A 25,578-nucleotide genomic window follows, 5' to 3' on the forward strand; every position below is an offset into this window, starting at 1 on the left:
TGCTCCTTGAAGATGCCCTGGATAATATTCCTGTTTTGCATTTACTGGTGTTAATAATATGTATGCAGCTAGTGTATATTTTATAGACTGGAAACTGGCTCAAGGAGCTGATTCACAGGTAGCTTGTTATGGTTCATTTAGTTTTGCCTCAGTCAACTTCAAAGCAGCAACAGCTTTCAAAAATAAAACCCATGCCACAAGCAATTGCAAATAATAGGGAACATTCTTACTCAGCCTAACACATCCAGCAGTTGAATTAACTTATTTGGATATTTGGCTTTCTTTTATGCAGGATAATGCAAAAGGAAATAATGATGAAGGAAAGTCTCAATCAGTGGAAAAGGGAGTAGAGGTTAGAACCATTGGAGATGTTTCTCCCTAGCATCTAAATCTATCTCTGTTTTGTTCCTGTTATGACATTTCATACCTAAAGGGACAAGATCTTTTGATATACTGGCAACAAAAATACCCACACTGCATCAACTATAAAGAGAGTAAGAAGGGACATGCAGCCACTGTTAAGTTGGGTAGATGGATGTGAGGAGGTGGGGAGTGGGCTTAGGGGCATTTGGGCTTGTTTGAGGATTGCTGCAGTCAATATATGGTTTGAAAAAGAGGACAAACTGCAGTTTTGGTTAGCAAGTCTCTGGTACTCCTTCAGTTTTAATGCACCGTTTACAGCAGACAGGAACTGGTACAGCTCCAGGTGATCTAAAGAAACAGACTAGTGGAAATTTCCTTTGAATGTTATCTGACCAGAGTTTTGACACCATTGTGGTAGAAGTTAACCCATTACTTCAGCAAAGCTCGTCATGAAGTTCTGTGAAGGATCCAAACAGAAGATGTACATATTTGTATATTCCAAGATTGATTATCTTTAATTTTGTAGTCTATCTGAGGGTAAACAAAGTGGCCCGGTTTAAAATGAAACTTTGCCTATAAAAGTTTCACAGTTAGAAATTGCTAATCATAAAATCTATGGATTAAGTTCAATAAAATACATCACTTAATTTAAATGTGCGCACATCTAGCAGGATAAGCAAACCTTTCTTCTCTTGCCAGTCTTTGCTCTTCTCGTTTTTCTACATACTCCCGACTAAAAGACAGAACAGACAAGGAGAAGTAAAAGATATCAGAAGATAGAGACATGAAATCAGCAGATACTGAGGTAGAAATTTGTCTTCAACAAAAGGAAGCAAAAATCAGACAGGGAGACTAAAGGAGCAGTTGGCACTTTATGCACCTGCTTAACACTAAAGGCCAAAGAAACATTTTTAATCCACTTCTATTATGGTCGGTGAAAGGCAACTTCCCATTAAGTTCTGCGTAGCTCTGGAAAATTACATTCACCTACGTTGATCTACACAAATGGCGATTGAATTAGAGGCCACTAATGTCCTCCAATACAACAGATCATTTCCAAAATAGTATATTTACAGCATGTGAAATGTGTTAAAATTTGTAGCGTGCACATACAGTATATTGTAGTCAACTGAAATATTTCACATTGACAAGTCAGGAGGAGAAAGTTAAACAGAAAAAAAAACACATTTAGCCTGGCTCCATTTAAGCTCTTACTGCAAGACAAGGCATCAAAAAATAATTCCATTGGCATAGTGGAAATGTTACCCGTTGATCAGAATCACAACATAGATTCTAATACCAGAGGAACGTGTGCATTGCATGTGCACAGATATACATAGCTGGAGAAAGTCACTTGCATAGGGCACAGTATGACTCCGCTTGGATTGGAAGAACAGAATTTTGAATGATTTAATCAGAGAGGACAGTTGTCAGCAGATTGCAAGCTGTGCAAGATTGGTCTGAAATTTCCTTGGTGCCGAATAGAAACAGAAAGACGACTGGAAATGTCACATAAACTTCCTAATGATGGCATGAATCTTCCTTTAAGTAGTAGTTGAAAAATGAAAAGTATGTGGAAGATGTCACAGAGATGAACGGAAGTATCCTTGGTCATGGACAAATAGGGACAAACAACTGGAATCATAATAAAAAAAAGGCTGAAATAACTGATAAAACAGGCATTATACTAATGAAATGCTCAAATCAGATTAATGACCTGGAAAGCTAATTCATCGTTTTGACCCTGATTTAATTTGTTAAACAGGTAGCCTCACTGATGCTCAAAGTCTTGATAGTCCTGCTTTAAAACTGGAAGAAAGATTCTCAATGGTACTTCCAATATGAATCAACCAGTTTTGGAACAGACAAAAAGGTACCATGAGCTCCTTCTGGAAGAGAGAATTATTTCTTTTATTTAAGTATGCAGCTACTTCAATGCCCTGTCGCATTTTATTTTACAAATATCAGTCTTCCAGAGTAGGTGACAAGGCAGTGCTATAAATGGCTTGGTACCTACCCCTGAGATGTAAATTAGAGATTTGGGATAGGGCCATTTTAAGCAGCAAACTAGTGGACAAGATGTAGGACTAACCGTTCTCAGCCATGAAAACTCCTCTTCTCTGATCTTGTTCAGTGTCTCCCGCCTGTACAGGAAATGATTTTTCCCCCTCTCCACCCTTTTGGTCCTTTACCATTGTAATCTTTGTGATTGAATTACACCACTCTCATTATTTCTGATTATCTTTACTTCCTACCCTTAAATAATGGAAACACATACCAAATTTCCAATTTGATAACGACTACTAAAATAGCGAGTTTCTTCACCTACCACTTCCAATATTTTTGCATAGAAACTATCTGGCACATCAGATCATCCATAGTCTTGTTGTTATTTTTGAAGATTAAGGATAATTTGTCACATATACATTGAATGATATGGTGAAATGTGCAGTGCATGTTGAGAACATGCTGCCAGCGTCAACATGGGATGTTCACAACTTTATAAACCCGAACTCACATGCCTTTGGCATGTGGAAGGAAACAAGCTCATGGAAGAAACTCGTGGCGTGAATGTATAGACTCCTTACAGACAGAACCCTGATCTTACAGGTGGCGCTGTAAAGCGTCAAGAGAACCACTATGCTACCGTGCCACCTTATTTTTATTACCTTTTGTGAAAATGTTAGATTTAGGATTTTTTCTACTCTTGATATATATTCTTATTCTCTCTGAAGAATCCATATGCAAGGTACTTACTTAATAAGCTTGCTGTTGTTGAAAGCTATATCTAGTTTTGAATGAACCATTTTTCTTAGCCATTTTCATTTTTTATATATTTATTAAAAAAATTTTATCATTAGATTTGATATCCCATGCAAGCTATTTTTCATTCTCCCCTTCTGTAGCTCTTAATATATTCCTTGTGTCCTTTGTTGCCTTTTATAGCTTTCCCAGTCCACTGGATTCCCACTTTGCTTTTGTCTGTGTTAAGTGCATTCTTAACATAGAATTCCAGCCAATCTTCCCATAAGTTAGTCACTTTATCTCTGTTCAAAACCTAGCTAGGATTGGAAACTCACCATCTGGAGAAAGGCCAACAAAAGCCTTGAATATAGATCGGATTTCAAATATAGAATAATGGTGCCATGACGTCAATTTAATGCAAATCAACCATAAATTTGCAAATATTGGAACTTCATAGTCTTTGAAAATTGAGGCAATGTTCGTGCTCCTTTGTTTCTCTTACTCATATCTTTTTACTGGTTCCTATGATGGGATTCTTACTTGAACCGGTTTCTCTCTTCCCGTTCTATCCTCTGTAATCGCTCTTCTCTCTCCTGGCGCCGTTTCTCTCTTTCTGCTGCCAGCGATTCCTGATGCTGTCGGTAGGATGAGGACAGAAGACCTCCCAGTACTGGCCTGTTGACCAACCAAACATAGGAAGCCATGTACAAGAAGTCTCAACCACTTTACCATTGACTATGAGATCGTCAATTATGAAGTTCTAGCCTTCATAGAAGGGAAACATCTTACTGGCTGCCTTTCTACCCTTATCTCCATGAATGTCTGCTCTATAATTATTACCAAATTTGTTGTAATAGGTTTGACTATTTCTTGTACAAAGGGTTGCTTATTTTTAAACCACCAACATATTGGCTTACACCAAATGACCATTTCTGTGTTACCTTTTTCTTCATTAGCCTGCAAGGAAGAGTTGAAGCACAAGACAGTAGGGAAAGTTACATTATAAGGATGACACATCTGATGAAAGGAACACTGTTGCTTCCATTTGCTCTGATCTATGATGGGGGCAGACTCCAGGTTCTGCTCTGTTGAGCTCACCAAGATGAACCTCTTTCATTAGTAAGGCGAAGGCTTTATTACAGGTAAACTACCTTCTTGGAAATGGGAGATTGGAGGTTCACAGTTAAAATATTCATATCCATGAGTTTTGCTGCACCTCCTGCCTACTGTCTATTACCACAAAAGGTCTGCTCTCCAGTCAGCCTTGGATCAGTTGGACAATAGCTATATCTATGTCAGGCTGCTGCTTATTAATTACAGCTCAGCATTCAACACAATCATACCCTTAATTCTGACCAACAAACTCTAAAACCTGGGATTCTGTACCTCCCTCTGCAACTGGATCCTTGATTTCCTCACTGGGAAACCACCGTTTTTACAGATTGCAAATAATATCTCTTCCTCACTGACAATCAACACTAGTGCATCTCAAGGATGTGTGCTTAGCCATTGTTTACAATAGTGTGGCTAGGCACAGTTCAAATGCCATATATAAATTTGCTGATAATGCAACTATTAATGGCAGAATTTCAGATGGAAATGAAGTGGTTTTCGGGAACGAGAGAGATCAACTTGTTGAGTGGTATTACATCAACAACCTTACACCAAACATCAGTAAGACCAACAAACTGATTGTGGATTTCAGGAAGGGGAAGTCGGGGGAACACATACTAGTCCTCATTGAGGGATCGGAAATGGGAAGGATGAGCAGTCTCAAATTCCTGGGTTTCAACATCTGACGATCTATCCTGGACCCAACATATAGACGCAACGACAAAGAAAGCACGACAATGGAAATATTTCATTAGGAGTTTGAGAAGAATTGGCAAGTCACCAAAGCCACTCACAAATTTCTGCAGATGTAACATGGAGAACATTCTAACTTGTTGCATCATTGTCTGTTTTGGAGGGGCCACTGCACGGGATTGGAAAATACTGCAGAAAGTTGTAAACCCTACCAACTCCATCACTGGCACTTCCTCCCCAACATGCAGGGCACCTTTAAAAGGTGATGCCTCAAGAAGACGGCATCCATCATTAAGGACCTCCATTACCCATGACATGCCCTTTTCTCATTGCTACTATCAGGGAGGTACAGGAGACTGAAGACACAAAGTCAATGTTTCAGAGACAGCTTCTTCTCTTCCACTGTCAGATATCTGAATGGACAATGAACCAATGAACATTACCTCAGTGTTTCTTCCTCTCTTTTTACATGATTTGTTTAATTTATTTTTTCTAATATACATTTAGTGTAATTTATAGCTTTTATTATGTTTTGCAATGTACTGTGACTGCTGCAACAGCAAAATAAATATTTTACGACATACGCCAGTGATATTAAACCTTATTCTTGTTCTAATCTGTGAAATTCACTCTAAAGAATTACACATCCCTTAAGAAATACTGTATGTTGAGTATTTAGTCCAGTGCTACAACAGAATATTAGCCTCACAGCAAAATATCTAAAACTGCTGCATGCAACACTGCAGTTCTAAGGAGAAAATATGAGGAAGAATTATCAACACCTTTGTCAAGGAAGTGAACTAAAGAAAATTCCAGAGGGAATTCCAAACTGAGGCTGAAAACACAACTACTGCTAACATTGGAATATAGGGTAGGGAGGGGAGGAAGGAAAGATTTAAGAAGCTTGTGGTACAGGAATCAGGAGTGGCGTAGTGACGCAGAAGTTAGGAAAAAAAAGTTGGGCGGGACAATATTGTGAAAGACCAGAATGAGATTCTTGCTTGAAGTGATAGTTCTATGAGGCTATAAAGGCTTTGCAGGATCTGTAGTTCGACAAAATCAAATGCAGATCATCAATTGGTAAGTGACAAAGGGAACAACTTAAATCATTATCAGACTAGTGAAGTTTACATGTCATAAAAGAAAAGGGTGAGTTTCCTCTGAGTGGATAGGACTTAGATCAATTGTGGTGGACAAAGTCACTGAGATGGTCCTTATATAGCAGAGGGAAATGTGGTTGGACTATCAGCTCAGGACCAAATATATTCAAGGTTGTGCAAAGTTTTTTTCAGCTTAAAGCAATGACTGAGGAACGGTTTATAACCAGAACAAAATAGATTATAGGGTTTGGTATGAACAATGAAAATTATAAGTTTGGTTTACCGGTGTTCCATTGGAGAATGTTTGTGCCTTGAGAATAAGTAGCATACCAATAACACAAAGGCTGTGAGCAGTAGTTAGTGAAATGGTAAGAAGTTGTAAGGAGTTGGGAAATGAAGAGCTTTGTATATTGGCACAGAATAGGAGTTGAGGCCTGTGGCACATCAACCACGATGACATTGAATGGCAGGGCAGGCTTGAGGGGCCTTTTGGCACAATCCTGCTCCTATTTTACTTGTGTTGTGAACTTTGTTGTGCGTTCTGTCATTTCAGTTTGGAGCAAGAGTGATAAAAATACATAGCACATTCTCACCATCTCCCCCATCCATCCCTTCCCCTCCACCAACTCCCGACCCTCCATCTCCCTCTCCCCCACCAAAACAATCAAGTAAAGTCTTCCCAGGAATGTATTTTACCTTCCACTGAGAAGAATGCTTGTTCTTACTGCAGTGGTCATATCTCTTGGCTGGCATGATTTCTGGAGCAAAATTGCTAAAATTGCCAAATGACGCAAATCTTATCACATCCATGCAAAGTGACTAAATATTACTATAAACATTAAATAAATAGATAAGTAAAAGGGAGGACTAGAGACCTTGGACTAAAAGTCAAGGTTACACACTTCTGCTCCAGAATCAGAGATATCTTCGAATATTGACGCATTGAGATCTATTTTTAAATGAGTAAACCTATGGAGAATTTTAGCTCCAGTAACAAACTGACAGTTTCATCTGTTTTTAATATAAGGGAAATGTGTATGGTACCAAAACCTCTACTCAAACATGTTATTTTGCTCAGTGCATCAAAGTCATGCATGATATCAGTTACAATGTTTCACCTCAAGTTTACTGAGGTAATTTTGCATACGACTGGCCAGATGGTTTGATTAGTAATTTTTCAGCCTCTTAAGAGGAGCTGCACTAGAAATCTACAAACGATTTAAAATTCCTCATAGCAAGAAATGTTGCATTTCATATGAGGGAGGAAGCTGAAAGGTTAGAAATGTGTCACTGGGCAGCATGTATTAAGGGAAACCAACATAATGTGCCATAAGGGGAGGTTGGATTGTCTTCTCTAGAGTGGCCGAGGATGAGAGGGAGAGGCACAGACAGACAGCCAGTATCTTTTCCAGGGGATTGAAATATCCAATACTAGAAGGCAGGTGTTTAAGTTGAGAGTGGCTATGTTCAAAGGGAATGTGCAGGGCAAATTTTTCCTTATAGATAGAGTGGTGAGGGTGCCTGGAATGCGCTCCCAGAGGCGATGATGGGGGCAAATGTGATAGAGGCCTTTAAGAGGCTCTTAGACAGACACACGAATGTGCAGAGAATGGAGGGATATGGACCTTGTGCAAGTAGAAAGCATTAGTTTAGTTAGGCATTCAAACACTAGTTTAATTAGTTTGACACAATTTCTTGAGCATCTTTTTTGTACTGTGCTGTTCCATGTCCTAAGTTCTCCGGTATGTTCCAAGTTTACAAGAATCTGCAGGTGAAAGCCCCATCAACACAGAGGTAAAAATTTTAATTTTTTTTGCAGGAAGTGTGCTACATAATATTGATAGAAGTTGTGGTCAAAATAGCAACATATGACTTGGATTGTAAAGTCTCCTCAAAGTAATAAGCATCTGTGGATGTCACTGTAGTCAGTTTGAGCCCAGTGTGGGATAGTTTACAGCCATGGTACTCTACCATCACTTTCTGAAATCTGTATCCAATCTGCACAGTTATAATAAAAGATCCTTTGGTCTTTCACAGACTAAGAATTATACTGGGAACAAAGCCAGTAACATCTTCAGTAGCAACTGAATTCAAAAGAATATGCAACTTACTTTGCATTGTGGGAGAGAAGGTAATATAGGAGTGGACTTATTTTGATTTTATGGCCGTGACAGCACCAATAAATATCCAACTTTTCAATCAACTGTAATCTGGAATTCCCCAATGATGGTTTTACAATGCATCAAAGTCTTGATCACAAGCATCCGTATCTTTTCCTTTTCCTTGGGGAATGGAATGCAGGATGAAGGGTGGAAATTTGCTGGAATTTGATGCAATTAATCATCATGAGATCTCCAAGTAATCCTAGTACTAACATACCCTGACATGTAATAGAACATTAGAAGAACACAGAGCCATCAAAGAAAACCTGTGCCAAAAAGGATAATCATTTCTTCAAGAGTCTCAATGTCACGACTACAGGTAAACTCAAAAATATATTTAACCAATATGAGGAAATCCTTAGCTGCTTTGAGATAATAGGTCCCAGACTCAGCTTCCAATATCCTATGCAAGTACTCCTAAGAATGCTATATTCCCCATTTATAGTTTTATGAAGCTGATGCATACAGGGGAATTAGAATCTTGAAGATGGAGTCAATCTGCTGGTATCCACAGGTATATTAACCCAGTGATCTATATTTCCTCTGTACCTACAGAACTCAAGAAGGAGCACCAAATTCAAAGTCTCCCGTCAAGTAAGCTGCAGACAATGACCTGATTGCATGCAAGAAATAATATGGGCAAATGAAAATTGATTTGGGGGAATGATATCCCTAAATATCCAGTTTAATTTCCTGTAGGTGGCAGATCCCCCACTCCCAAAGTTGCACAAACACTTTGAACCATGTGACTGTTATTAATTATGGATGGAACAGCTGCATTTGGGTGATATTTCTTGGAATTAGTTGATCAGGAAAAGCAGTTCCACCATGAGTAAAATAAATATACATGAATAAATTACACATTTAGGAATATATGATGAAATTAGGAATATTTAAACATTCTAAAAACTTAATGGGCTCTCAAAATGTCAAAATCGAGCACCTCACGGTCAAACACTACTCTAATAATTGTACTCCTTGATAAAAGTGGGCACTCCACAAAGCTCACCAACTATAAAATGTGCAAGTTCATAGCTACTGCCTGTTACTCACTCGGAAAGATTATGCAGTTAAGGTCTGTTTCAACATATTGTAAAGCTCCAAACTTGTCACAGTCATGGCCATGGCAACCCTACTGACCACCAGGCACTCATTTACATGAATCCCTTTTTCCTTCTCAAGTTCTCATCAACTCTCTCTTTGTGCCATCCATTTACACAAGAGGAAATTTACAGTTACCAATTAACCTACCAGCCAGCATATCTCTCCCATATGGGAGAAAACTGGTGTATCTGGAAGACACTCCACACAGACCAGACTCAATGGCAGGATTGAGCCTGGATCTTTGGAGGTATAAGGCAGCAACACTGATTGCTGTGCACTGCACTGTGCATATTTAGTGCGATATCTGAACATTTTAGTTGCAAAGCGTCTATTCTGATGGTGATTTATGCTTCAACTTAAGGCATATTCTGAGGAAATATGGAAATCTGTTGGAGTATGATTATGTTAAGTGTGGAATTTATGGCATTTCATGGGATAACCTTAATTACATTCAAATAGACAGGAGCAAACTGAAGACACGTCACTGCTAAGCATTTGTCTGTGAATATCTCAAGGTCAAATATTGTTTTAACTAACTCATCCCATTGTGTTACATGTTAATAGTGCTTCCAAAGCAAACATGACCTGAGTGAATTCTCAAAATAGTTCAAAGAATATATGCTTTGAAATAAAAAGGAAGTGGTGAATTCTGTAAAACTGAAACAAAAACAGATCGCGCTAAAAAAAATACACACGTGTCAGTACCCATAAGGAGAAAAGACAGGTTAACGGTTCATGCTCATTCTACAGAACTGACAAATTAAAACAGAAAAAGCAACTTTAATAGGCACCGACCAGCTGTGTATTTTCAGAAGATCTGTTTATAATGGAATTTCAAAGACCACTAAGGGGTGGGAATAATCACACAAACCTTTCAGATTTAGCCTCAGGAGCAGGCGAGATTGAGGTCTTGTAATGAAAGCTGGAGGTAGTGGGTATATTTAGCCCAGAGTACAATCGACATCCTGAGTAGGCACTGGTACCATAACTGCTGTATCTGCAGAAAGAGGCAGAGAAGGGGACGCAGGGTGAAGGGAGAGAGGCGAGGAGGGGAAACGAGAGAAGAGGGAAGGGATCGAGGAAAAGAAAGTAAGCAGAAGAGAATGGACAAAACAGGAAAAAAAAACAAAATGAGTGAAAAAAGTGAAAGAACAGTTAGCCAGCAAGCATTTGGCAGAACTCCCTCATTTAGTGCACATACAATTAAAAGCAGCCAATAACTGCTAAATCAGGCAAAACAATAATGAGTTATGCAGAGGGCAGAGTAGGAAGTGGCCACCAATGTACTTAGACAAAGTGGTTGTGCACTACATGTATCAGTTACCTTACAGTTCATCCTCTGTTGATGACATTAAACAAGCTAAATGGTGACCACAGCACATTGTCTCCCAAGTTTCAGTTCTCAAGCGAGTCCAATGCACTGCATCATTACTCAATAAGCTTACTGCTGGAAACCAGGAATAAGCTTTGAAGCAAAACAGTTTTACAACAGTATTGGCAAACCATTTTCTATCACCTGTGTGGTCATAACAGACTCTGTGGTCAATGTCAGTACATTATATTTAACATAGCAAATATATTTGATATGTCATTTTATATATATTCGTTATATTAAATGTACAAACTAGATGTGCCACATGCTACGTCTGAAGCAGAGAATATGATGGTATGATTGCCATAGATATTATAACAGTCATATTTCTACTATACATTTTCTTTCATTTTAAGGTGATGATCAACATACTGCTGATTTATATAATAACTGGTATTATGCTGTATGAGCAGGTACACAGAAAAACAGACAAAAACTCAACATGAAAATATCACAACCTATCAATAAGGATCACTGAGGGCATTGGTTTGGACAATATGAGTTCCAATAAATCATTTTACATATTCCCAATGTGTTAAACAAAATCAAATGTAGGAAAATAAGTACCACAATATGATATCGCTATCCAGAAAACATTTCAAGAGTAAAATGAGAAATTTCAGTAAGCTCAGGCAGGTTCAGAACTGAAAATGACAAACTCTAAAGGTTATGAGGGAATGATATTCTTAGGGAGCTTGACATCCAATGCAGGATCATAAGTATTAGATCTGGCAGTTTCACCTTTGATGGGTGTTATGAATCCAAAACTTTGAAAGAAAACGACACAATTTCTCCATTGATGATGTACTGCACAGTTTGTGTCAGATATAATAGCAAGGTCATGGAACCTCCAAGACTTAGGCCTCAAAACCTCCCTGTGCAACTGGATCCACATTTACCACACTTGCAGACCCCAGTTAGTTCGGATTGGCAACAACAATCACGACCAGCACAAGTGTACTACAAGACTGTGTGCTTAGCCCCCTACTCTACTCACTTTATGCATATGACTGTGAGGCCAAGTACAGCTTCAACTCCATATTTAAATTTGCTGATGACACCACTGTAGTTGGCCAAATCAAAGGTGGTGATGAATCAGCATGTAGGAGAGAGACTTGAAAATCTGGCTGAATGGTACCACAGCGACCACCTCTCACTCGATGCCAACAAACCCAAAGACTACAGGAGGAAGATACTGGATATCCATGAGCCAGTCCTCATTAGGGGATCGAAAGGGGGAGAGGGTCAGTAAATTGAAATTTCTTGGTGTTATCACTTCAGAGGATCTGTCCTGGGACCAGCAAATAAATGCCATTACAAAGAAGGTATGGGAGCACTTCTACTTTCTTAGACTTAGATACACGTGAGAGCCCATAAGTAGATCTACAGAACAAAGACCATCATCATCGACCTCGAGGGATAGCCACGACAACTTTCTTAGAAGTTTATGCAGATTCAGCATGTCATCTAAAACTCTGACAAACTTCTATATATAGGTGCCTAGAGGACAGTATCCTGACTGGTTGCACTATAGCCTGGTATGAGAATGCCTATGAAAAGTAGGGGATATGGCCCAGTCAATCACAGGTAAATCCCTCCCCACCATTAAGCACATCTGCACAGAGCGTTGTTGCAGGGAAGCAACATCCATCATCAGGGACACTCATCACCCTCTTCAGGCTGCTGGGAATGAGATACAGGACCCTTAGGTCCCACACCACCAGGTTTGGGAGCAGTTATTACTCTTGAACCAGAGTGAATAACTTTACTCACATCAGTACTGAACTGACTCCACAATACATGGGCACGCTTTTATGGAAATAGAGACTCATTTTCAAGAACTCATGTTCTCTGATAGATTTATTTATTTGATTTGCCCAGTTTGTCTTCTTTTGCAGATTGGTTGTTTGATACCCCTTGCGTGTAGTTCTTGATTGATTCTACAAACATCGTTTGTATTTTATTTCTTTGTATTACTGTAAATATTGAATATTGGAAATCTCTGTAGAGCTCAACTCTCTTCAATGGCAATTTAATGTACACTTTAGACCTTCAGATTTTTGCATACAAAAATTTAACATGTCAAATTGAAGTTTCCTTAAAATAGCAGTATACCTAACACCAATGCTTAGGCATGTTTTACATCAAGCACTTAACTAAACTAAAGGCAGGCATAATCTGATCATAAAATGAACAATTCTCTCATCTTTCCCATATGTAATGGAATGTTTGTAATGCTTCTTACATTCCTTTTGATGGACCTTGAGTGGAACAAAATTACTTAAACCTACACTGAAGAAGAAGAGCAAGATGTTAACAACCTGAATTCATCTGATCTCCAGTACCATGTGCTGAGGTCAGATGCATTTCATAATTGTTCCTTTTTTAAACACTAACGTAATAATCTTCCTGCTGGCTATTTAGTTAAGTTCCATTCCCGCACGATTTTTTGTATTTAATACAACAGCTGTCCAACCTGTGCTAATATTAAATTATATTATTAAAAGCATCTGATGAAACAAAATGTAGAAACACAGGAATACAAGATGTATTGGAATGTTCATCCAAACCATAGTGCACAGAAGTCACTTTTTATTTGAAGGTGGTGTCTGGGGAATTGTACAATGATCATCAAAATAGAAGTAGCTATTGATCAAACACAATATAAAAGAGCTAACTGAGACGAGATTTCTCAGCTTCCAGCACACGATAAAGGCCACAGGACTGTCATTTAATATAAACATAAGAGATCTCACAGATGCTCTATATCCACACACAAAATGCTAGGGGAGCTCAGCATTTAAGGCAGCATCTATGGAAATAAACAAATAGTCATTGTTTTGAGCAGAAACCTTTCATCAGCATTGGAAAGGAAGGGGGAAGATGCCAGAATAAGAAGGTGGGGTGAGGGGAAGAAGATGAGCTTGAAGATCAGAGGTGAAGCCAGGTTGATGGAGGATGAAGTAAGAAGCTGGGAGGTGATAGGTGGAAAAGGCAAAGGGCTGAAGAAAGAATCTGATAGGATAGGAGAGTGGATCATGGGAGGAAGGGAAGGAGGAGCACTGGGGGAGGAAATTGTCAGGTGAGGTGAAGAAATACATTGGAGTGGGGAATGAAGGAGAGAGAAGGGGAGAGGGGAAAAATACTGGCAGCGGGAGAAAATTGATGTTTATCCACTGGGTTGGAGGCTAACTAGACAGAATATTAGGCATTGCTCCTTTAACCAGAGAGTGGCCTCATCCTGGCAGAAGACGAGGCCATGACCGACACGTTGGAATGGGAATGGGGATGGGGATATGAATGGACATGGTTAGCCACCTGGAAATTCTGCTTTTTGTGGATGGAACTGAAGTTCTCCATCCGCAAAAAGGAACTTCCCGGCTGCCAGTTTCTGAATTGAAAACGACATATAACATATGTCGTTTTCAATTCAGAACTTTTGGACCATTCTCAAATATGTTATTCTCAAGGGCTCATTCTCCAATTGAAGAGATGTGAACAAGCAGATTCCTTCATGGTTATAAAGCTTATTTTGTATGACAACCCATGGAAGAATCTGATTTTTTTTTTGGTACTAGAAATACTGTATATTTCAAAAAGATGTATTTTGGCATTTCCATAACTGCAGTTCATTAGACTGTATCCTTGGTCCAACTAACTTCAGCTGCTTCTTCAATAACTTTGCCTGCGTGATAGAATTCTGAACTGCAAATGTTTGCTTATGTTTTCATAGAAGTTCCATTCATAACTCCTTCCTGGTGTGAGTCTGTGCTTGTATACAGAAGAGCTCGACAACATTCAAACTTGGGTTTTCGATGGTAAGGAACTCCTTTGTTCACCAAGTGCTGGATAATGAGCATCTCCATCAAAAGTGGACACACTGTCTGAGCAGTGAGTATTCAAGACAAGGATATTAATTCTCCATTCATAATTATTCCGAGTGTCACCACTGAAGTGTAATTGGACCAGTCATAAAAACTAAAGAACAGCTGTTCCACAAAATGTGATGCAAGTGGTCCATCGACAACAAGACTTCACTTCCCTTGTTAAGTACATCTCTCACAATTCTCCTAAAGCTTGACACCATTCTACCTGCTTGACTTTTACTCCATCAATAAACATTTTCTCACCTCTTGTAGCACTTTTTGGGTCAGCAAAATGATGCACTGCAAAAACACCCAACTTCATGACTTATAAAACAGAATGATAAAAGGCAGCAAGCTCATGGGAAATTCACACATCCAAATCCTGGACCATGCTGACTTGGAAATGAATATTGTTGTATGGTCAAACTCTCAGAAAATGTTACCGAATAGCATTTTGGGAGGACCTTCACCACATGCACTGCAATAAGTCAAGAAGGTTGTTTCACTCCACCTTCTTAAAACCTTTAGGGATTGACTTTAAATGTTGCCATTGTCAATGGCACCCACATCTCATTAAAAGTAAGTTTTATTGCTTTAATTGAGGGTAAATAGCTAGTCATTAGTTAAAATGATCACAAGATGTTTGGAGTAGGAAAATAAGATATAAAATATTGAAGGTGCTGTGGAGTTAAATATAACATAGAACAACATAAGAATACAACAATGTGGTATGGTGAAACTCGACAAAGGCCTCAACCTTATTAGAACAACATTTCTGTTTCCCACCAAAACAATTTGCATGGTGCTTCAGTGTAGGGTTCCTATTAATTGCTAATTAAGGATCCCAAATTCCACTAACATTGGACCCCGTTAGCAAGGAATGCTGCATTGAATTTATGCCTCCTAAGATTGATATGTCTTTCCAAACATTTTTAGGTTTTTATTTTCTAAATTCCATAATCCTGACATAAGCGAAGTATACAATAAACATACTTAACTGTTCAAGTAACAAAGCAATCCAGTCATTTGAAAGGCAGTGTGTGTGGGATAGGAGGAACATGCAGGAAGGTGTCATATTATTTCATCAGAAAGCTGCAACAGTGGAAGAGGTAGTACACTTCAAAATAAAAATGGTGATGAACATCCCCTGATCCTGCCACAACTGGATACACTAATGTGTATTATTAATCTTTTCCTCACTACCAATGCTTAATAAATTGTTGAGGCCAAAATACATAGCATTAGGCAACTGAGGTCAGAATCACTGTCTAAAACGATGACTGTGCCTCAGAAAAATAAATCTAGCTTCGATGGAATGACAGTAAAGTGTACAGTCATACAAAATTCCTGGAATAATAAGGAGAAGAGTTGTAATAGCCAAAGTATTTTCCTGCAATGTGGGAATAGCAAGGATAAGGACAATATGATTACAAAAGTACTTGTACTTTGAAAGCAGCATTTATAAACCACAAAGATTAATGCTCTACATAATATCACATTGAAAGCTATGAAATCACTAGAGGGCAGTAGACCTATTCAGCTCTCAATGAGCTGACTGGCCCAAGTATCTCATGAACTTCATAGATGTATCCTTTATTTAGTTATATGGTGTGCCAGTGAAACCAAACATTGTAAGAACTATGATAATAGGTTCCTATTTCATCTGAGTAACAGGTAGCAGCCACTTGCAAAAGATACTAGTGCAGTAAGTCAATAGGAGGACCATGGCAACATAGAACAAATGCAAATGAAGAGTAAGACACATAGACAACCAAACACACAAATATTACTACTTATAGATAGCCCATCTACAAATCAATTAGTTAAAATGTTGGCAGCAGCCCCAGGAACATTTTGACTATAGGTTTGCCACTGAAAAAATTCAGTGCTAGACCTCTACTGACAGCATTTATACACAAAAGTTTCTTTCAGAATCAGAATCAGGTTTATTATCACCGGCGTGTGACGTGAAATTTGTTAACTTAGCAGCAGCAGTTCAATGCAATACATAATCTAGCAGAGAGAAAAAGAATAATAAAATAAAACAATAATAATAAAACAAATCAATTATGTACATTGAATAGATTTAAAAGAATGTGCAAAAACAGAAACACTGTATATTTTTAAAAAGTGAGGTTATACAGTAGACAAGGGAGGCCAGTTGTATATCAGGGTCATATTCAGGAGGTTGCCAGACAGGAGAAAGATTGTAAGGATGGGGTCCGGGCTGATAGGCCTGTCAAGGTGAAAGTGAGCTATTAAGGATTGAAGATGGGCAAGGTCAGTTATCAAAAGGCAAGACTGGGGTTGAGGTAGTGGACAGCAAACATAGTAGCTAGGTGAGGAGAACGTAAACGATAGATGGTAGTTGGGAGGGTAACCAATGATTGGAGGAAGATAGATCAAGAGTCAGGGTCTTGACTTGGTAGTTGCAGCCTGGCAGAAGAGGAAGTAGATAGTCAAGTTTTGGTGGGTGGCAGTGAAGGTAAAAACCAAGTACAGTGGATATCAATCTTGAAGAACCCTCCAAGTCAGGTTCCAGCAGGGGCTATTTCAGTCACACAGGATAAACGGGCACTCTGAGAGCCTGATCCTGCACGAGTTGCCTTCAGACAACACAAAACATCCACACAGGAACTGAAAACACACAAGTACATTTTGCATGCCATTGGAGTTCAGCGCATATATCCATAATCCTTCAGCCACCATGTCAGAGATTGGAGGGCTTTAAGCAGCTCACATAAAAGCCCTATTTTCTATTTATTTTCTGTTATTCGTTGAATTTAGATCACACAGTGTACAAAAACCTGGTATTACATAATTTTGTTTCTCAGTATTACCAAGGGAATCATAAGTAAAAGTTAACAGAAGTAAACAGATTTGGAAACAATTTGCCTTTGCTTGCAGGCTAGGCATTACTAAACTGTGATATGTGTCCCTCTGGAGATGCACAAGAACTCTCTGGCAGAGAAGTTACGTGATGGTGACAATTTCATTATAGTGCTGGTCTATTAGTATTTACCTTAAGTGAAATGAGTAACACAAGCAACTCCACAGGTGAAGGCATTACATTTGTATGTGTACATTGTGAAAGAGATTAAACTTTTCACAACAGGCTCTCAGACAACTCAGAATAAGAAACCATGCTTAAATTCAGTGCTTGAAAAGACAAAGCAACAATGCTTTCACGAGTGAAAGGCGAAAACAAACGGGGCTATTTTAAGGAATGTTCAACAATAATAGTTTAAAAAGAAATCATTATTGGCATTTTGAGAGTTAAGTATGAAGAGATTGGTCAGTCACATTCTCAAGCATCTGCCAAACGTGGAAGAGGGTGTAAGAAAGAAAATTATGAATGCTTTATACTGGAAGTTTTGATAGTGACACGTGATTCAATGCAGAAACATAAAGTGAGTATATATTTGAGTAACCCAAAGAAAATTCAGGGTTTTCTGCTTCAATGCACTAATCTCTCAAATGAAATTACTCAGTCATGAATAAAATATATAGCTTAAAATAATTATGGGCATTTTTCCTTTAAAGAGACTTAATGTTATTGTTTTTCCCTGAAGTACTTCCCTTCTAAGAAAAGGAATTGACAAACTAGACTGGAAAATACTGTACTAAATACAACATCCATTTTAATTTATTAGTTTTACGGTCTGGTCGACAAGATCATCTGCACCTAACTTGTGGAGACAGCCTCTTGTGTGAGAAAACAGCATGATTCCACCACTTAGATTAATGATAATTCCTTGCACATGTCTAAATTTACACCATGCAAACCAAGGGAAAATATTATTCAGCATCTTGAGTGACAGCCAAACACCCTTGTTTAATCTAAAGATTACAGCAAGCTTGGAATAATGAGAGTATGACCTAACCTATGATTATTTTACTGGCAAATGATGGACACCTAAGTTCTTTGAACTAATTAATATTTTTTACCATTGTCACTAGCCAAAATAAACTTTTCATATTATAGTTCTAAAGTAGCACAATTTCCTTGAAGTTTCTTAGGAACTCTACCAAACACAATCTGCCAACACGTCACTTTACAAATGATTGAAACAGGTGTTAAGACTCTTGGTCATACAGCTGGATAAGGAGGAAAGGGTTAGGTTCTAGACAGCTGCAGGTACAAGCATCAATAATGGAGTCATTTAATACAGGAAGGGTCAGGAGGCTAGAATTTCACATTTTTTGAATGACTGGAGAGCTAGAGGAGATTACAGACATAGGTAGGGCAAGGCCATAGAAAGAGAAGATAACTATCGTGAAACCTTCAAAAGTAAAGCATCAGTAACTAGGTTTCCAATGAGTAAGGACAAGGAGGGAGGGAGATGATGTAAATTATACAGGCACATAATTCGTTGAAAGTGGTGTCACAGGTAGATGGGGTCATAAAGAATGCTTTTGGCATATTGGCCTACATGAGTAAATGTATTGAGTTCAGGAGATGGGATATTATGTTGAAGTTGTATAATTTGGGGTACCACATGCAGTTTTGGTCACCTATCTACAGTAAAGATGTAAACAAGGTTGAGAGTGCAGAGAAAATTTCCCCCAAGGATATTGCCGGGTCTGGAGGACCTGAGTTATAAGGAAAAATTGAATCAGTTAGGACTGTATTCCTTGGAACGCAGAAGATTGAGAGGAGACTTGATAGAGGCATACAAAATTATGAGAGCTATAGATAGGGTAAATGAAAGCAGGCTTTTTCCACTGAGGGTGGGCGGGACTACGAACAGAGGTTATGGCTTAAGGGTGAAAGTTGAAATGTTTAAGGGGAACATGAGGGGAAACTTCTTCACTCAGAAGGACGCCGGAGTGTGGAATAAGCTGCCAGCTCAAGTGGTCCAAATGAGCTCAATTTCAATGTTTAATTGAAGTTTGGATAGGTGCATGGATCATAGGGATATGGAGGGCTACAGACCCAGTGCAAGTTATTGGGAGTAGAGAGTTTAAGCGGTTTTGGAATGGACTAGATGGACCGAAGGGCCTGCTTGTGCTGTGCTTCTCTATGGCTCTATAGCATGGTAGAATTTTAGATGGTCCATGCTTTAGGTTACTACTCCATACCAAAATTACTCAAATTTCAATGGATTTACACTTTTTCCATTACATCAGTGATTTGCATTCATTGTATGTTATTGTCGTCTCAAAACCATGCAGGATTCTTTGCAGCTAAGTTTAACAAAATTTGACCCTGAGCCCACAGAGAATGTTATTAAGAAAAGTAAGTTAACGCTTGATTAAAGAAAGGGGGAAAACATGAAAAATATTAAGGAGGGGCATCCAGAGTTTATCTGGGTAATAATGTTATGAAGCAATGTGGGGAAGTGTAAAAGAAAAAAAACTAGAAGTGCACAGAAATATTGGAAGACAGCAGGGTGCAGGGATATTATAGAGGTGATTAAGGGACAAGACCAGGAGAAGCATGAAGGATAAGAATTTTTAAATTTAATATTTACTGAATTAGAACTAAATGCAAGGCAGTCAGTTGTGGCGTTAGGATAAATGAGCCTTGTATGAGATATCATCTGGTTAATAGTGCTAAATGTGCTTTAGTTTATAAAGGGTGCAGAATGGGAGACTGACAATTAGAACATATACTCATGATTTATGAACATTTCAAAAGAAACTTGGAAAATCTTGTGATAAATTTATTACAAATAACAATTCCAACATACGTGGGTGTTATAACAATTATATTCCTTTAGTTTACATTTATCCAAACTATTCTGGATAACTTAGTGGATAGCCAGTGACTATGGATAGTCTCCAAGCCAGTGACTTTTTCCCCAGGGTAGAAATTGTTAATAAGAGGGGACATAATTTTAAGAAGATTGGAAGAAAGTATGGGGTGGGGATGTCAGAAGTAAGTTTCCCTTTTAAACAGAGGATTATGCATGCATGAAACACCTTGCCAGGAATGACGGTAGAGGCAACTACATTAGGGACTTTTAAGAAACTCTTAGGTAGGCACATGGATGATAGAAACATGGAGGGCAATGCAGGAGGGAAGGATCCAAGTAGGATTGATCCAAGTAGGTTAAAAGGTCAGAACGATATTGTGGGACAAAAGGCCTGTACTGTGCTGTAATGTTCTATGTATTGAAAGAGTCATTTTGAAGGTATATCAATCTATAAAGTTTCTTAAGATCCATTAGAAAAAAAAATTCACAAATTGACTACAGAACAGAAATTTATTACAAACATCTTAAGTCCTCAATCTAATAACTGATCAGTTTTCAGTAAGTTCGTAATTTTAATCTTTGAATATGCAACCAATATAATTCTAATATACATGTCAGTGCACACACCTCTGTCCAATCAGTGCTAACAATATAATGACCATTGTTTCACTGTAATTGACACTCAAAATGATGGGTGCTTTGCTGTCTCCCATCATTTGATTTGAAAACTCCTTTCACAGACTCTCCTGAGACATATGTACTCACTCCACTACTATGTAGTTCTCAGCTGTTCATTGTTTTTCTCGCAAGTCAGTGTATTACCATTTTCCCTTCATGATTAATTTACTGCTAAGGAAGGGCAAGAGAATGGCTCTTAAACATTTGGGGCCCAAGTTTATGTATTTTTCTCCTTTGGGGTTCCCTGTCAAGTTGCAGAATGCAAATGTGTTTCCTGTTACAAACCTCTCTAGACACCGTCTACAATTACCAGAATAGCTAGAAATAATAAGGAGTAGCAAAAGAAAGGACTTGAGTTTGCCCATTAATTATCTCCCAACTGAACTGGTTTTATTGCCTTCCATTATTTAAGCAATAAAGTATTTGAGAGATTTAGATTTTAAATGTTACTATTTCAAATGTCAAGGACATTCCAAAACATTTAAAATCTTTTATAGTTGGAAAAAGCCATTCTGTGGCTTTGCAAGCTGTCAAAAGTTTTGCAACAGGATTGAATGCATCAGTTTTTGTCATTTAGAATATGGCTATTCCTCACTGTATTTCCAAGTCAGCTGAGGTGCTAGTGTCTTGGCCTGTTAGAATTTCATATATAGTGAAATCTGAAGCTAATGCATTGTTCGACAGTTTTGTCATCAAAACATTTCGGAAATATACCCAGAGGTACAACAGATTGTTTACCAAAGCATTTCAAACTGATGTTGAATGGCACAAGAGACAATTAAAGGTACTTAGATTTCCTTTATTTAGATAATTCCAACAGGCATAATATCAAGAGTGCTCTTGACAGTCTCAAGGATGATAGGGTTGCAACATAGGAGCTGAATCTGAGCTATCAGTTTCCCGTAAGTGTGAGGCTGACTGCTTCATTAAAGTTAGTCCTCCTATATTTTATAATGCAGTGGTGTGGATGAGAGTATTGGGAATGAATAATGATACTACCTGATTTTTATCCTGTGGCAGAAAATATAGATGATTCTAAATCTGAACCAAAACGGAACACAGGCTCATTCACCCCAACTCTCAAATGTTGTGCAAGGCTTTCTGCAGTAGGGTAACCAAAGCAATCCAGAGCAAACACTGCACCATTTAACATATGTTGTAAATACGTCCATGTAACTCCAGGAAAATCAATGCTGGTCTGCTAAAAATTAGATTAGTCCAAAGTTCTGCATACACATTCTGGCTGATTTACTATTTGTCAGTAGTATTTCTTGGTGAGTGCTTTGTTCTCCTGACATTTTAACAGCTTAAAGCTCCCACAAAGAACATCAAAACTGTGTGAAACACCAAAGTTCATCCGAAGAGAAGTGTCTAGCCTGAAAATACAATTTCTTATTTACTCAAAGAACCACCAAGTTTTCTAAACCTTGTTTCCCTGGAAACTCTGCTAATTAAAGAGTCAAAAACATTTTGTTGTCCTCAGTTATGCTTGACCTCCTGCAAAATCAAAAGCTATCCTATATGAGCAATAATTTGTTCCTGAAGGTCAAAGCCACAGCCACTCTCAGTTTAATTTCAAGCTGGTGCTATTGATTTCTGCTTCATCTTGCATTTTGATACTCACTGTGGGATTAGGGAGGTCATTAAATCAGTTAATTTTCATTCAATATTTAGGTGTAGGCAGAGTGAGAACAGAGGTTTTCCCTGAAGGGTGTTGCTAATATTGAGAATTGTCTCTTTAAGAACTGGTGGTACAAATCACACCTGTTGTGCTGAATACCAGGATTGTGCATCAACAAGGAATGTGGCATTGAAACCAGCAACCTGGCCTTTAGATCGATATTACAAGGGAACCCTAACAATTCTGCTCTGTGGGCCTCAAAGTTCCCACTTTTTATAAAGTTTTTATAAATGTTTTCATGCATTCTAAGTTTTCCTGAAATATGCACATGATTTTATTTGAAAGAATATTTCAGTTCACCACAAAAGTGAACAGATCCAGGAGTCGTTCCGGTTATGGCAAAACGGTTATGTTTTGTAACTTCAAAACATTAAACTAATTCAAAGGAAGACACGGGAGACTGAAATGTGAGTCTATCATGGCATTTTGCCTGCAATGTTCACGTAGCAGCAGTTAGTAATATCACTGACACTGAAGTGAGGAACAGCAATTTTCCTTCGATAGAATATCTATCTGGTTAACAAACTGTGGGGAGAGGGTAAAGGTAGAGACTTGAACATCCCTGACAGATGCTACCTAGTTACAATGGTTGAAAGGAGAAAGGTTTGAGTTAAACTCTACTATTTTTGCACTGAAAGAGATCACTTAACACATACGTGCTGATTTTCAAACAATAGTTCAATTAATCTCACTCTGTTCTCTCCCACATAGCTCGACAAGTAGTTTCTAAGCAGGAATAAATTCTGATCCCTTTCAAAATCTGTTACCAAAGCTGCTTCTATTGTCTCTTAGAAAGTGCTTTGCACTTATTAAAAATTTACTGGATACAAATTAAGTCCAATCTCTCCCAGTACTTTTGTCAAGCAAATAAAATCTATGTTCTTTGATTACCAATTCTCCTGTCACAGGAAACACTTTTAATGTTGAACACCTCTATTAAATCTCTCTTTGACTTCTCTTCTTTATGGATAACAATCTCAGTGTCTCAGTTTCTCTGCTACTCTAAAGCCAACCCACATGAGAATGACAATCATTTTAACACAATGCCACCACTTTAAAATGAATGGTATGACTCTACATTCAAAGAAAGAAGTCGTGCAAATAGAAAGTATTTTTTTTGAACTTTGAAAAATGAACATCATTTTGCATTGTTTCAATACCTGTAACCTAATCTGCATGAAATTTTCTAAGCAGCTTTCCAAATCTGTCACTAAAAACATGCATCAAACTTTTCAATCGAAGCAAGTATAGTGGTCTAAAATGTTGAGTGCTTCTCTTGGACCTTATTCCCTGCCACTGTAGCTTCCTCGTGAACTACCATTCTCGAAGATCTCTGTGGTCCTCCAATTCTTGTCACCCTCACTGTAGCTGTGCCTACAGCTGGCAGGGATCCACTCTCTGGAACTGCTGCCCTGAACACTTCTAAACAGCTCTCCCTTTCTTTTTCATAAAGCTTCTTTACACTTCTACATTTAATACATTGACCTACCTTTCTAATTTGCCTCCTAATATCCCATGCAACTCTGCATTCGTTTTTTTTGATAACAGCAGACAGGAAGCAAAGAGTGGGAATAAACGGGACCTTTTCAGAATGGCAGGCGGTGACTAGTGGGGTACCGCAAGGCTCAGTGCTGGGACCCCAGTTGTTTACAATATATATTAATGACTTGGATGAGGGAATTAAATGCAGCATCTCCAAGTTTGCGGATGACACGAAGCTGGGTGGCAGTGTTAGCAGTGAGGAGGATGCTAAGAGGATGCAGGGTGACTTGGATAGGTTGGGTGAGTGGGCAAACTCATGGCAGATGCAATTTAATGTGGATAAATGTGAAGTTATCCACTTTGGTGGCAAAAATAGGAAAACAGATTATTATCTGAATGGTGGCCGATTAGGAAAAGGGGAGGTGCAACGAGACCTGGGTGTCATTATACACCAGTCATTGAAAGTGGGCATGCAGGTACAGCAGGCGGTGAAAAAGGCGAACGGTATGCTGGCATTTATAGCGAGAGGATTCGAGTACAGGAGCAGGGAGGTACTACTGCAGTTGTACAAGGCCTTGGTGAGACCACACCTGGAGTATTGTGTGCAGTTTTGGTCCCCTAATCTGAGGAAAGACATCTTTGCCATAGAGGGAGTACAAAGAAGGTTCACCAGATTGATTCCTGGGATGGCAGGTCTTTCATATGAAGAAAGACTGGATGAACTGGGCTTGTACTCGTTGGAATTTAGAAGATTGAGGGGGGATCTGATTGAAACGTATAAGATCCTAAAGGGATTGGACAGGCTAGATGCGGGAAGATTGTTCCCGATGTTGGGGAGGTCCAGAACGAGGGGTCACAGTTTGAGGATAGAGGGGAAGCCTTTTAGGACCGAGATTGGAAAAACTTCTTCACACAGAGAGTGGTGAATCTGTGGAATTCTCTGCCACAGCAAACTGTTGAGGCCAGTTCATTAGCTATGTTTAAAAGGAAGTTAGATATGGCCCTTGTGGCTACAGGGGTCAGGGGGTATGGAGGGAAGGCTGGGTTCTGAGTTGGATGATCAGCCATGATCATAATAAATGGCGGTGCAGGCTCGAAGGGCCGAATAGCCTACTCCTGCACCTATTTTCTATGTTTCTATGTTTCTAAAACACTGTAGGATTTTTTTTATATTAAAGCCATAAAATAAATGAAAATTGTTCTTAGATTTGTCATGTTAGGTACTAAATTTAAAATATCATTCACCAAAATGGAAATCAGAGAGTTGGAATAAGTGCAAAGATGTTGCATTTATTATTGATAATTCCAACTGCAAATATTACATATTTTAAATTGAGTCTTTTATATATATTAAAATAGTTTTATTCTAACAGACTCAAGACTGTAAGGCTTTTAGTTCCTTTTGCTTGACAGCAGAAATATTGACAAATTTGTATTCCACAGATACATTCTAACATTGTGTGCTTTTTAATATTAAAAAAAACCGAGACCATTTTATACCAGGCTAACTTTAATGCTTT

The 25,578-nt window shown here is 38.5% G+C and overlaps 1 protein-coding gene across 5 annotated transcripts in view; it reads right to left on the minus strand.

Moving 5' to 3' along the window:
* Positions 1-25,578, minus strand: part of fhod3b (formin homology 2 domain containing 3b) — a 591,169-nt gene that overhangs the window by 109,677 nt on the left and 455,914 nt on the right. For 3 of the 5 annotated variants that reach the window (XM_063069713.1, XM_063069712.1, XM_063069711.1), the window contains 3 exons: positions 10,152-10,277; positions 3,649-3,783; positions 1,046-1,096 (listed from right to left, as the gene is read on the minus strand). The exons of 1 other annotated variant lie outside the window; for it this stretch is intronic. In XM_063069713.1, the coding sequence (XP_062925783.1) occupies positions 1,046-1,096; positions 3,649-3,783; positions 10,152-10,277 (312 nt within the window). The remainder of the gene's footprint in view (positions 1-1,045; positions 1,097-3,648; positions 3,784-10,151; positions 10,278-25,578) is intronic. One more of the 5 variants, XM_063069715.1, reaches the window with a different exon arrangement.

This window comes from Mobula hypostoma, chromosome 17 (genome assembly GCF_963921235.1).
Source record: "Mobula hypostoma chromosome 17, sMobHyp1.1, whole genome shotgun sequence".
NCBI classification, from domain to species: domain Eukaryota; kingdom Metazoa; phylum Chordata; class Chondrichthyes; order Myliobatiformes; family Myliobatidae; genus Mobula; species Mobula hypostoma.